This window comes from Pantherophis guttatus, chromosome 7 (assembly GCF_059756535.1).
Source record: "Pantherophis guttatus breed Tessera chromosome 7, ASM5975653v1, whole genome shotgun sequence".
Classification (NCBI taxonomy): Eukaryota; Metazoa; Chordata; class Lepidosauria; order Squamata; family Colubridae; genus Pantherophis; species Pantherophis guttatus.
This window is the reverse complement of record NC_142069.1, coordinates 81,955,081-81,967,907: the sequence shown is the minus strand read 5'-3', so window position 1 is coordinate 81,967,907 and position 12,827 is coordinate 81,955,081. Positions and strand designations below refer to the sequence as shown.

At 44.5% G+C, this 12,827-nt stretch overlaps 1 protein-coding gene across 4 annotated transcripts in view; it reads left to right on the top strand.

Moving 5' to 3' along the window:
- The first annotated feature begins 4,974 nt into the window (after positions 1–4,974).
- The window catches only part of LRP6 (LDL receptor related protein 6), an 81,790-nt gene continuing 73,937 nt past the window's right edge, over positions 4,975–12,827 (top strand). For all 4 annotated transcript variants that reach the window (XM_034440373.3, XM_034440372.3, XM_087873304.1 and 1 more), the window contains exon 1: positions 4,975–5,886. In XM_034440373.3, coding sequence (XP_034296264.1) covers positions 5,832–5,886 — 55 coding nt within the window. In that variant the 5' untranslated portion in view covers positions 4,975–5,831. The remainder of the gene's footprint in view (positions 5,887–12,827) is intronic.

Here is a 12,827-nt window from a genome sequence, read left to right as displayed (position 1 = left end):
CATGTCCATCTTATCACTAGACAACCCTAATTCCTGCAACCGTTCATATTTTTTAGCCTTTCGTCCTCTAATCATCTTTGTTGTCCTTCTCTGCACTCTTTCTAAAACCAAGTCCAAAGCTGTAACTTAAAATAATCTCTGTGCAGAATTCTTGTTTTAAATAAAAGCCTTTATGAAAAATTTTTGCTCTTTCCTTTTGTTCCATCACACCCATTTCTCGGACACTGCCTGGACACTTTTCTCAGCAAGGTTTTTCAGAAGTGGTTTGCCATTGCCTCCTTCCTAGGGCTGAGAGAAAGTGGCTGGCCCAAGGTCACCCAGCAAGCTTTTGTGCCTAAAGCAGAACTAGAACTCAATTTCTAAGGCTGGTGCCTTAGCCAAAATACCAAACTGGGTCTCATTTATGAAAGTTAAGAGTTGACAATCAGGATTCCCTTTAATTGTGAAATGTTTCCATTCCCCCACCCCTCAAAGAAAATGAGCAGTTTCAGTCTTCCAACCTGCTGTACTTCAGATTTTAAATTCCCTACAAATGCAGTTATAAAATTGCTCAGGAAACTGGGAAAATGAGATAGACATTGACAGCAAGACAGCTGCCAAGATTCAGCCAGCATTTTCCTTGAATGATAGAACCTTGTAGAAGAAAGCTTATGGACTTCAACTCCCAGAATTCCCCAGCCAGCACAATCTTAAAGTTGTCAAGGTTTGATACCCCGGACATAGAACTATTTTTTTTTTTTTTTGCTTTGCAAAGATTGGACTAGACCGTAAAAATAGAGAACTGTTTCCAAGATATCTAAGATGCCTTTTGATCTCTTCTGACCTATTAAAAATAGTACATTTTCCTTCAATCCTGAATGCCAAATACTGTTCTTCCATACATACAATTACAGGTAGTCCTCGAACTTTTGACCACGACGGGGACCAGAATTTCCATCACTAAGCAAGGCGGTGGTTAAGCGAGTCATACCCATTTTACAACTTTTTTTGCCACAGTTGTTAAGCGAATCATTGCGGTTCTTAAATGAATCACATGGTAATTAAGAGAATCCAGCTTTGCCCATTGACTTTACAAGGAACATTTCCAACTATAACTCTGAACAGTCGCTAAGTGAATGGCTGTAAGTCGAGGACTACTTGCAGTAAAAATACAGGTAGTCCTCGATTTACAACAGTTCACTTAGTGTCCATTCAAAGTGACAAGGGCACTGAAAAGTGACACCATTTTTCAGAGTTATGACCTTTGCAAGATCCTCATGATCACATGATCAAAATTCAAATGTTTGGCCACCTATTCATATTTATGACAATTAGGGGGCCACGCGATCCCCTTTTGCGACCTTCTGACAAGCAGTCAATGGGGAAGCCAGGTTCACTTAACAACTGCAGTGATTCACTTAGCAATGGTGACAAGAAAGGTCGTAAAATAGGGCAAAAAATAACTTAACAAATGTCTTGCTTAGCAGCATAAATTTTGGGCTCAGTTGAGGTTGTAAGTCGACCTGTATTCTGAAATGTTATTTATTTTTACTTTCATTCCAGGAGAAATAGACTGTTTAATACATGACAAACTCCATTTGATTCTTCCATTTTTCAAAGGCACAATGTAATATTTTGGAACCTGCCCCGCAAAACCCCGGATTCCATGAGAGATTTTTGAGCAGAAAGACATTTATAACTGCTATGGTTTGAAAGACTCGGAGGGCAAGCTAATGGGGTCCATCTGTGGAGTATTTTGCAAACTGAAAGAAAATAATGTTTCAGGGTTTGGTGGTTAAAACCTGATCCCCTTACGACAACAAAAGCATGTTTTGTCAAGTAAGACTCAAGTACTCCCAAAAGGTAAGAAAAAGAAAAAGAAACTTACGTTTTCCAGATGTCTTGACATTTTAAATAAATAATTGAGCTGTTGAAGAACACTGGTCTGCCTTACGGATAACTCAGCACAAGCTTCTAGCCAAAATTTCTCTCATTTTTTTCCAAGCTAATCTATCTTGGAGGGTCAGTTCTGCCATCCTTACATGATATCACACATAATGGAAATCTTTCAGATGGGAACAATTTGGAGGAGAAAGGGGGAGGGGAGATCTTTAACCCTTTATCAGCCTATACTTACTCCATGAAACTCTCACCTTTATCAGTTGTGAACTAATGCTAAATTGTGAACGTGGCTCTAGAATCACATCACAAACTAGCCACATTTTAGTCTAGAAGCATGTATGAACCCAGCTAAAAAAAAAAACCCTGGAGCTAACTGGATCAAACAATCTTTATTGCAGTCATTAACCAGAATACCAAATTTACTAAATAAGCTATGATTTGGCTAACCGTGAGCTCTTGGCATGTGCAAACCCAGCCAGCTTGTGTTAAGTAATTGAGTGTCATCCCAATAAATATGTTTTTATAGTCTGTTCTGCACCACGTAACATTGGGTGAATGAAACAAATTTATTTAATTGGTCCTCTTTTATGGGCTCCCCTGCCTGAACCATTAGGGTGATACATTATCACCCAAATCTGCACAGCACCCTTGGGTTAAAATGTGATTGGCTTGTTTATGATTGTGCAAACATGCCCTGAGTGCACTACCCCAAAATCCAGGGGCCAACCTGCATTCATGGCTTATGTAGTCAGGGTCTCCTGGCTCCTAGGCCAGCACCTTAACCACTAGACCAAACTGGCTCTCTTGATGTCCTTACACAACTGTATCTAGGAAGTCAAATCACCTTCAAAGTTCCAAAGGTCGCCCCCTCCATGGTCATGTGACCACACTTCTGACACTGGGGCAACTGAGTCACATTTACAGCCGTTTGCAATGTCCCATAGTCCCTTGACCACTTTTCGCAGTGGTTTTGATGAAAACTGGCATTTCTGGTTTTCAGCCAAACTGCACCCATAGCAAACCATAGGTTCGCCTTATGACCCTGGTGATTCACTTAACAACCGCAATAAAGGTCATAATATTGGGTCAGTCATATGATCAACTGCGTTATAACCATCACGTTACAATAGTGAAGGGCAGTCTCCATTATGGTCATAATGCAAGACAAGGTCGTAACCACAAACAACACCTCTACTGTTCTTATAATTGAGAGCCAGTTTTGCGTAGTGATGAAGGCATCAGGCTAAAAACTGGGAGATCACGAGTTCTAGTCCAATCTTAAGCAACAAGCCAGCTGGGTAATTTTGGGCCAGTAACTTTCTCTCAGCTCTAAGCAGGAAGCAATGCCAAACCACTCCTGAAACCCTTGCCAAGTCAGTCTCTGAAAATTGGACACCGCTGAACAAAAGGAGAAAAAAAAAACCTTAAAAATACAATTGGCATTCATAAAAGTTCAATTTTGTTTATAAACGCAGGATCATTTTAGTGTTTGAGTGACCAGAGTCAGCAGAAAGTGACTTGCTATTTAAAAGTGTTTTTAAATTTCATAAATACAACCAAGTTGTGTGTTCTGTAATAATATATTTATCAACCTAAAAAGTGCAAAATAATTTTTTCCATCTTTATTACATAAAAACTCTATATTGTAGTGCAACTTCCTTTCTTTAAAATTCTCTTATGGGATAAAATGTTTCTTGGGAGATTTTTGTCAAGCCAAAGGACCAACGTAGAAATACTATTTTCCTTCGCTAAGATTCTCTACCTTCCTGCCTCTAACCCTCCGAGTGTATTTTGTTTCAGATTCTTTATTAGTTATAAAGGATTAAGACCTTACGGATGAAGATGAAATCCTAAATACTTTTCCCCTGTAGATCCAGCCAAATTCAGCAAATTCACTCCCTCTCCAATTAGATTTAATCCTCCATTCAGTTCTGGGGTGATAAAGATTCCCTCCCTGGGCAAGTACAGGTAGTCCTTGACTTACAACCACAATTGAGCCCCAAATGTATGTTGCTAAGCGAGACATTCATTGAGTTTTGCCACATTTTACAACTTTTCTTGCCACCCTTAAATGGAATCATTGCAGCTGTTAAGTCAAGTCACCCAGTTGTTAAGTGAATCTGGATTCCCCGTTCACTTTGCTTGTGAGAAGGTGATCACATCACCCCAGGACACAACAACGGGTCATAAATATGAACCAGCTGTCAAGCATCCCAATTTTGATCTGGTGACTATTGGGGCTACTGCAATAGTCGCAAGGGTGAAAAATGGTCTTTTCAATGCCCTTGTATCTTTGACCGGTCACTAAATGAACTGTTGTAAATCGAGGACTACCTATATTAGGCACCCTCATGGTTAATTTTAAACAGGGCATGAAAAATTTGGTCCTTGTGATTCTTAACGCTGAGCTGCAACAGCCAGAAACCCAGATTGGTTCTAACTTGAACCCGTTGGGCTCAGCTCTTCTTTTCCTGGCTGAGTTCCCTCTTAAACGTCCCTCCACTCCCGTTTTTCCAGGTTCACACGAGACACGAATCCCACTACCCCGGATCTCAGCCTAGTTTCATTCGTGGGGCAGGCTGGCGATCCAGAGCCTCGTGGGGAACACCCGCTCGACACGCATCTTTCCTAAGCCTAGAACTCGTGTACGGGGGGGGGAAAGGTGTCCGACGCGCGTGTGAACGCGCAACCCGCGGGTAGAACGAGCGGACCGGAGTTTCCTGCTCCTTCCAGGCACGGCGTGTCCCTTCGGTCTGCCGAAAAAGACAAAGGGAACAAAGCGCTGTGTGAGGCAGCCGGTCCACATTCCTCGGGAAGAAAGGAGGCGTCTGGCTGACTGGCGGGCAAGGCAAGACAAGCTCCCTTTGGCCGCTGAATCCCGCCTCGCTTCTCTTTCCTTCCTTCCTTCCTTCGCCCGGTCGCCGAGAGCCCTCACCGGCTCCGTCTCAAGCCAAACACGGGCTCTCCTCAGCTACCTCACGCCGGACCTTCCTTTCCCTCAGAGAGAGAGAGAGAGAGACGCTTCACCTGGCGCGAGCAACGGCCGCTTTTGTGCCTGCGCGCCCTTTACGCGCTCGGCCCGAAAGTAGTTCCGACCAGGTCGGTCCACACACAGAGAGAGAGAATGAGAGAGAGAGAGCGCGCGCGGCGGCCGAGGCCACATCACCGCTTTCCGCGCGTGTGGAAAAAGTGGAAGCAGAGGTGGAGGAGAGTGTGTGTGGGGGGGGCAAAGGAGTCCCTCCGGAATGCGGCAGGGGCGGCTCCTGGCGCGTCCTCAGGAGGAGGAGGAGGAGGGCGTCGTCGTCGTGGTGAAGGGGCCGAGCTCTCCCGCGCCGTCGGCTGTCTGAGGGAGGGAAGGAAGGAGAGAGAGAGGCGCGTCTTCCGCGCGCCTGTGTGGATGCGGCTGAGGGAAAGAAGAGGAGGAGGAGAAGGAGGCGGCGGCAGAAGGAGGAGGAGGACGGAGGGAGGAGGAGGAGGAGGGCGCCTGCCTGAGCGAGCCCGGGAGCGCAGCCAGGGCGGAGACGGAATTCGCCCCTGCGCCGCCCCGGGTTCCCAGCCGGCTGAGGGGAAAGCGTCTCCCTGAGCCAGGAAGGAACCGAAGAAAGGCGAGCCGGCGGGACAATCCCCGCCTTGGCTGGCAGGAGGAAGAGGAGGCGACGACGACGACGACGATGATGATGATGATGGAGGAGGAAGGCCGGCGCCGCTTCCCTCACCTTCGCCGGGCTCCCAAGTAGCCGCGCCTGGTTCTTGATAAAGCAGCGCCGTCCCTCTCTCTCTCTCCGCCCTCCGCGGGCCTCCTTCGGAAGCATGAGCGGGCAGCCCAGGAGCCGTCGCCGACGACGCCGACGCCCTCGGCCGCCTTCTTCGGCTCCTGAGTCTCCGCCGCCGCCGCCGCGCCGCCGCCGGTGAGAGCCGGCCGAGCGAGCGAGCGAAAGGGGGTGGAAAAGATGGGCGCCGTCCTGCGGAGCCTCCTGGTCTGCGGCTTGTGCGCTTTGGCGAGAGGTGAGGGAAAAGCGAGGCCGGCCGAACCCGGGCTGGGACCTCCTGTGCAGGAGACACAAAAGACTGGGTTCACTTTTCTTTCCTTCCTTCCTTCCTTCCTTCCTTCCTTCCTTCCTTCCTTCCTTGCTTCCTCCTTTCCTTCCTCCTTTTCTCCTTCCTTCCTTCCTTCCTTCCTTCTTTCCTTCCTCCTTTCTTCCTTCCTTCCTTCCTTCCTCCTTTCCTTCCTTCATTCCTTCTTTCCTTCCTCCTTTCTTCCTTCCTTCCTCCTTTCCTCCTTCCTTCCTCCTTTCTTTCTTTCTTCCTTCCTTCCTTCTTTCCTTCCTTCCTTCCTTCCTTCTTTCCTTCCTCCTTTCTTCCTTCCTTCCTTCCTTCCTTCCTCCTTTCCTTCCTCCTTCCTTCCTTCCTCCTTTCCTTCCTCCTTTCCTCCTTCCATCCTTCCTTCTTTCCTTCTTTCCTTTCTCCTTCCTTCCTTCCTTCCTTCCTTCCTTCCTTCCTTCCTTCCTTCCTTCCTTCCTTCCTTCCAGGCAGCCTTATTTTTTTCCTCACAAAGTTGGAGGGTCGCTTTCCGGACGGTGTTTTTTTTTGTTTCTCCCGGAGCCAGAAGAGATGATGGGGTTGGAGGCGCAACCTGGGGGTGGGTGGGTGGGTTTGGAAGAGGTCTCTGCCGGATCCCCATCTCCATCTCCCCACCGGGCTGGGGTTTCTTGGAAGGCTTCCCCGTGGGGCAGCCTCACGTGTGGGAGTACCTGGGAGCGTGGGCGATCCTTGGATCCCTGGCAAAGAAAAAGTCCGCTCAGGATTGTTGTTTGTTGCTCTTGGGGTCTGACACCTTAAAACACTCAGAAAGAGCCATTTGGACCCGTTTCCTACAGAAAAGAAAACACCGGGAGCCACAAAAACCCTTTCCCGTGCCTGACTTGTTTCTTGAGCGGCCACAAAACTAGCATATGTAGTTGAATTAAATGTTCTGTTTTCTTCTGAAACTTTTTATTTTTTCCTCCTTGGGTTTATCCATGGTTGGCCTACCGGGGGTTGAAAAGCTCATGTGCCACATTGGCGGTTGTGATGCATATTTTGAGTGACAGGGAGCCACAGCAGAGGGGTGAAAGAGCCACATGCGGCTCCAGAGCCCCAGGTTGCTGACCCCCTGGCTCTTGATTCTCTCCAGATTTAGTAAAAAAAAAAAGTGCCTTGGAAATCGTGTCAGCCTGGGAAAAACAACGTGGAACCGTGGTGCCTCTTGTGCTTTTGCCATGCACAACAAGTAAAGTCTTTGGGGGTTTTTTGGGGGGGTATATTCAGGTAGTCCTCGACTTACAATGGTTCGTTTAGTGACTGTTCAAAAGTTACAGATGGTGCAAGGGAAAAAAAGGCAACTTTATGACCGTTCTTCACACTTGGGGACTGTCGCTGCGTCCCTCCGGTGGTGTGATCCCAAATCCAGACGCTTGGCAACCGACTCATATTTGTGACGGTTGTTGTTGCAGTGTCTCCCCCCCCCCCCCGTGTGTGTGTCCCCTCTTTGGTGACCCTGACAAGTAAATTCAATGGGGAAGCCGGATTGATTCACTGAATAGCGGTTTTGAGTGATTTAACAACTGCAGTGGTTTCACTTAAAGCAACCGCGGGCGAGAAAGGGCATAAAAAAATGGGGCAAATTCCGCTGAATAAATGTTTCACTTAGTGATGAGGAAATTTTGGCCTCTATTGTGGTCGTAAGTCGAGGACTACCTGTACAACGTTTCGAATCATTTGAGTTGCACAACCTGCTTTTGTTTTGGGCAAAGAGAAAAAAGGGCTCCTGTGACTCCAAGAAAAAAAAAACATGTTTAGTTTTAGTTTAGTTTTAGGGGCCTGGTTGGTCCTTCCCCACTGATCCAAAGTAACAAAGTTTGCATGTTGCTTAATCGAAATGTGTGGAGTACTGTTACCAGTATCTCACAGTTTTTTGCATTAGTTCTCAGTGGCAAGCATTAGAAGCTTAAAAGTAATTCTAACTTCCCCATGCTTTAATGGGAGGAAAATGACATAGCTGCTTTTTCTGTAAGGACCTGTATCATTCTTGAAAAATTCTCCTTCCAGGGATGTTTTCTGTTTTGTTTTTTAGATGAACTTTCAGAGGTTGAACTAGGTTGGAGGGAGTCCCAGAAAATCAGTAATAATGGGGAAAATATGTTCCTACTCCAGGAATATTTGCCAGATAAGCTGTTTTCCTATAGAAATCATATGCATGCTTAAATTCATGGTGGAGTATCAAATTTTCCACTTGAAGAGTTAATCGGAGAGAGAGAAAAAATATGTTTGCGTGAACTTTTTTTCCTGCATAAAACCTATTTGTGCTGTGTTTTCTATAAATAATCAGATTAAGGACCACCCACAGCAGATGTGAAAGATTCAATATGTTCTATGAAAAAGTGTTTTTGATTTTTTTAAAAAACGAAAGTCCCACTATGTAGTTCCATATTTCTGTTAAGCTTTGTAAACCTTTTGCCATTTATGAGGAAAACAAAGTAGTGTTTAGTCCATGCTGCATCTTATTTTCCCTATGTTGATGCCAGAAATGGAATTTGAAACAATCATCAATAACTTTCCATTTGAGATTGCATTGAAATTAATGGATATGAAGTAAAAGAAGCATTCCTTCTGGGAAAAGAAAACAGAATTGGGTTCTTGTTCAGGATTTATTGCAAAGAACACAGCTGTCCAAAAGCAAGCTGGCATCTTGTCTGCGGACCCAATTAAAAATTAATAGCAGTCGAGGCAACAAATGGGAGAAGCGGATGATTGTCCTAGTGGACGATTATTTAAATATGAACCAACAGTGTGCGGCAGCAGCCAAAAAAGCTAATACAATCCTTGGTTGCATAAACAGAGGCATAGAATCAAAATCACGTGAAGTAGTACTACCTCTCTATAAAATCTTAGTAAGACCACCCCTGGAATACTGATCCAGTTTTGGTCACCATATTACAAAAAAGTTGTTGAGACTTTGGAAAAAGTGCAGAGAAGAGCAACTAAGATAATTAAGGGCCTGGAGTCTAAAACGTATGAAGAACGGTTGCAGGAATTGGGTTTGGCTAGTCTAGAGAAAAGAAGGACCGGGGGGGGGGGGGAACACAATAGCAATATTCCAGTATTTGAGGGGCTGCCACGAAGAAGAGGGGGTCAACTTATTTTCCAAAGCACCGGAATGCAAGACAAGAAATGATGGAAACTCATCAAGGAGAGAAGCAACCTAGAATTAAGGAGAAACTTCCTAACAGAACAATTAACCAGTGGAACAGTTTGCCTGCAGAAGTTGTGGCTGCTCCATCACTGGAGGTCTTTAAGAAGAGACCAGACAGCCCACTTGTGGTACCACTTGTGATATAGAGTTTCCTGCTTGAGAGCAGTGGGTTGGACTATAAGACCTCCAGTGTCCCTTCCAGCTCTATTCTGATTGATTGATTGATTGAGGCCTAGAATGTATTAAATGAAGGAATGAAAAAGTTCAGGTGGTAGAGTAACATATCATTTGGACCCTCTCCCTGTGTTTTCAAAAATGCCAGCACATCAGTGGTGGGTTCCACTTACCTTCGCTACATGCGCTTCTGCGCATGCCCAGACCATCTGTGATGATGTCCGGGCGGGTGGGCAGAGTCTCCCGCTGCTGCTACTACCAGTTCGCAGGAACCAGGGCAAAGTCTTAGAAACCCACCACTGCAGCACATCCAAGACATGTGAAACATTTCCTCGGATCTGCTGGATTCAGACATAACACTCCACCCCCTGAGATGAATGGGACCAAAACATAGCAAAAAATTATTCTAGTGAAGTTGCACAGAAGAAATTTGTTTGAGGTGCAGAAGGACCAGAGCACCAGGGAGAGAGGTTTTTCCACAGACCAGAGGGGGCATGGTTTCATGTGCTGCTTGCATTCTGCGGATGAGGCTTCGCTTGTTTGCGCATCCTGGTTTCTGGCATGCTGCAGCCTGGTGCCAGTTCATGGATCGTGGGTTGGGGACCCCTGATTTAAGGTACAACCAAATGGCCACATTAAAATATCCATGAACTGACAGGAAAGTGCTAAAGCCTATTATATCTTAGTGACGAAACTAAAAAAAAGGGTGCTGACCTTCCTGTTTTAATGCAGAACAAGATCAAGAAAATGGTTTTCTTAGGCATCATCTTTCCTCTTATTGCATGTTTCCCGCATCAAGCATCCCACCTAACAACTCTCGGCTCGGAAATGCTGCATACCTGTGACCTCGCAGCCAAGCTATTTCTCAGCAGGGCTCTTGCTTTTCTAAAAGAGTGTTAAACCTATGCTAAACCTTCTCCCATTTGTTGTCATTAGGTCTAACTTTCTTGGTGTTACTTTCCCACCATCTCTTGCATTCTTTTTGGTAGAAGCCGTGGATACCCTGTATGTGTATGATGGTGACAGGACCACCCATGGACAGCTGGCAGAACCATAATTTGGACTGTTTAAATGAACTTTCCATGCAACACAAAATTAACAGTCTCTCAAGACCCATTTCTTTACATATAGGTTTAGCCTCTTTCAAAGGAGTGTTCAATTTATGTTCACAAGGAACCCATGGAGGTCCTATAAGCATCAGTCAGACTTTACACAGACAATGCCCAATTTAAGCTGTGTGCCCAGAGCTTAAATTGGGCAAGAGACCTCATCCCTGACTGTGTTATCACTGATGAAGCATGTTAGGTCATGTCCATAGCAAAATAAAAACAACTTTGTCCACAGAGAAAACATTGTTTGGGACACCCAATGGTGACTTTAAGCTGCCTCAGCTGTTGATCGGACTTGAGATGAAGATAAGGTCATCAGGATATCAAATCGGGGGGGGGGGGTGTCATGTGTTTGCTGTTTAGCTCTGTGCCTGCAGAGTTGTGTTTTCTTGTCTTAGGTTGGAACTGGCTGTGGGCTAAGGAAGAAGAGAAGTTGTGATTGTGAAATGTTCCATTTTGTATGCCTTTGAAAGAATAATGACAAAGCTTGGCCCCGTAGATCAATGAAAATGTTTTCTTCTCTAACAGGCGGCTCCTCTGATGTGGTTCAGACCATTGGCATAAAAGTCAAATAAATACAATATATATTTGGTTCTCAAGGATGGAGAGCCATTACCCCCTCCCCCCAATAGGATACACATGAAGTGTCATCCTTCTCCATGCAATTTGTTGCCAGCTGTGTGTTTATGATAAGTTGCACACATATTTGGCTTTTTCACTGGTCTGGAGTTAAAGGGAAAAGGCTGCTGTGATGCTTCTTAAAACAGCATGGGAAAAAGTTGGGTGCTCTGCATGCGTTCACACATGCTCTGAAGGACCTTTTTTCCCTTTCAGTTTGAAATGCTGCACAGGAGTTATTTTTATTGCCTGGTTGTTGTATTAATTCACAAACAACGGTATAGCAGAGGGGCTACAGTACAATCTTTTTGTTAGACTGGACAGACCTGGTTTCAGTTTTCCACTGGCTAAATGTGAACCAGCTATTAGTGTGCCATCTGTATGGGGTATGTTCAGCCTAGGAGAGGGTTCCTGATTCAAGCATTATGTTCACTCAGTTCCATATCTGGAGGGATTTACTTAACAGAATAATAGTTGGAAGGGACTTTAGAGATCTTCTAGTCCAACTCCCTGCTCCAGTAGGAAACCCTGTACCATTTCAGACAATGGTTGAGCAATCTCTTCTTAAAAACTTCCAGTGTTGGAGCATTCACAATTTCTGGAGGCAAGTTGTTCCACTGGCTGATTGTTCTCACTGTCAGGAAATTTCTCCTTTTTTCTAGGTTGCTTCTCTTTTTTTTTTAATTAATTTTTTAAATTGTATTAACATACATAAATCATAATATATAATATATAACAATATATACAATACAAACAATCAACGAGTGCTCCCCCACCCCTCGGGATCATTCCTGCTTCCAAAATCTTAAAGCTTCTTCTGGTGGTGGTATCCCCCTTCCTCCAGAAAACACATATATTAGGAACTGTTTCCAGATTCCATTGAATTCATTTACTTTCATTATGCCCCTCCTTACTTTAATATTACAAGTCAGTTTATCATTTATGGCAATATCCCATACTTCCTTATACCATTCTTCCAAACAATAGGTTGCTTCTCTCCTTGATTAGCTTCCACCCATTGCTTCTTGTCCTGCCCTCCAAAGATGCTTTGGAGAGTAGCTTGACTCACTCCTCTTTGTGGCAACCCTTGAGATATTGGGAGACTGCTATCATGTCACCCCTAATCCTTCTTTTCATTAAACTGGACAGACCCAGTTCCAGCAAAAGTAAATCTAATGTGCTTATTTGAAAGTAAGTACATTAGATTTCAGGGTGTCTTATTCAAAGCTTCATTCTTTAGTATTTCTTGTAAATTTTGGAAGACTTAATTTGTTTGGGTGTTGTAAATTGGCTGAGAGACTTAAGAAATCTATTGTTGAGGCATCTGATGACATGGGCTTTGTTTGGGAAAAATGCGGTTAGCCTTTCTGAGTTCTCAAGAAAAGTTGCTTTGCATAAATACTAGCACTTAATGGGGTTATTTATATGGGAGCAGGCAAATTTTGTACTTGCTGGGTAATATGTAAATGAAGTAGAGCAACCTTGGTTGCTTGAAATTGTATGGGCTTCAACTCCTAGAATTCTCCAGCCAGCATTTTTCATGGTGGTTGTTAAATGAATCATGTGGTTGTTAAGCAAACTGTGATTGTTCAATTAACCCATTCTTCCAAATAGACATTTTTTGCTGGAAACTGGCAAAAAATACTATAAACCAGCAGAAAAGTCACAAATTATAGTCACGTGACCATGGGACACTGCAACTGGCCATAGCTGTGGTCATAAATTACTCCAGCTATTGTTGTTTAAAAAATGAGTTATGATTTGTTGGGTTATGTAAATCCAGCAAATTTTTTTTGTACATCCAATCAAAATCA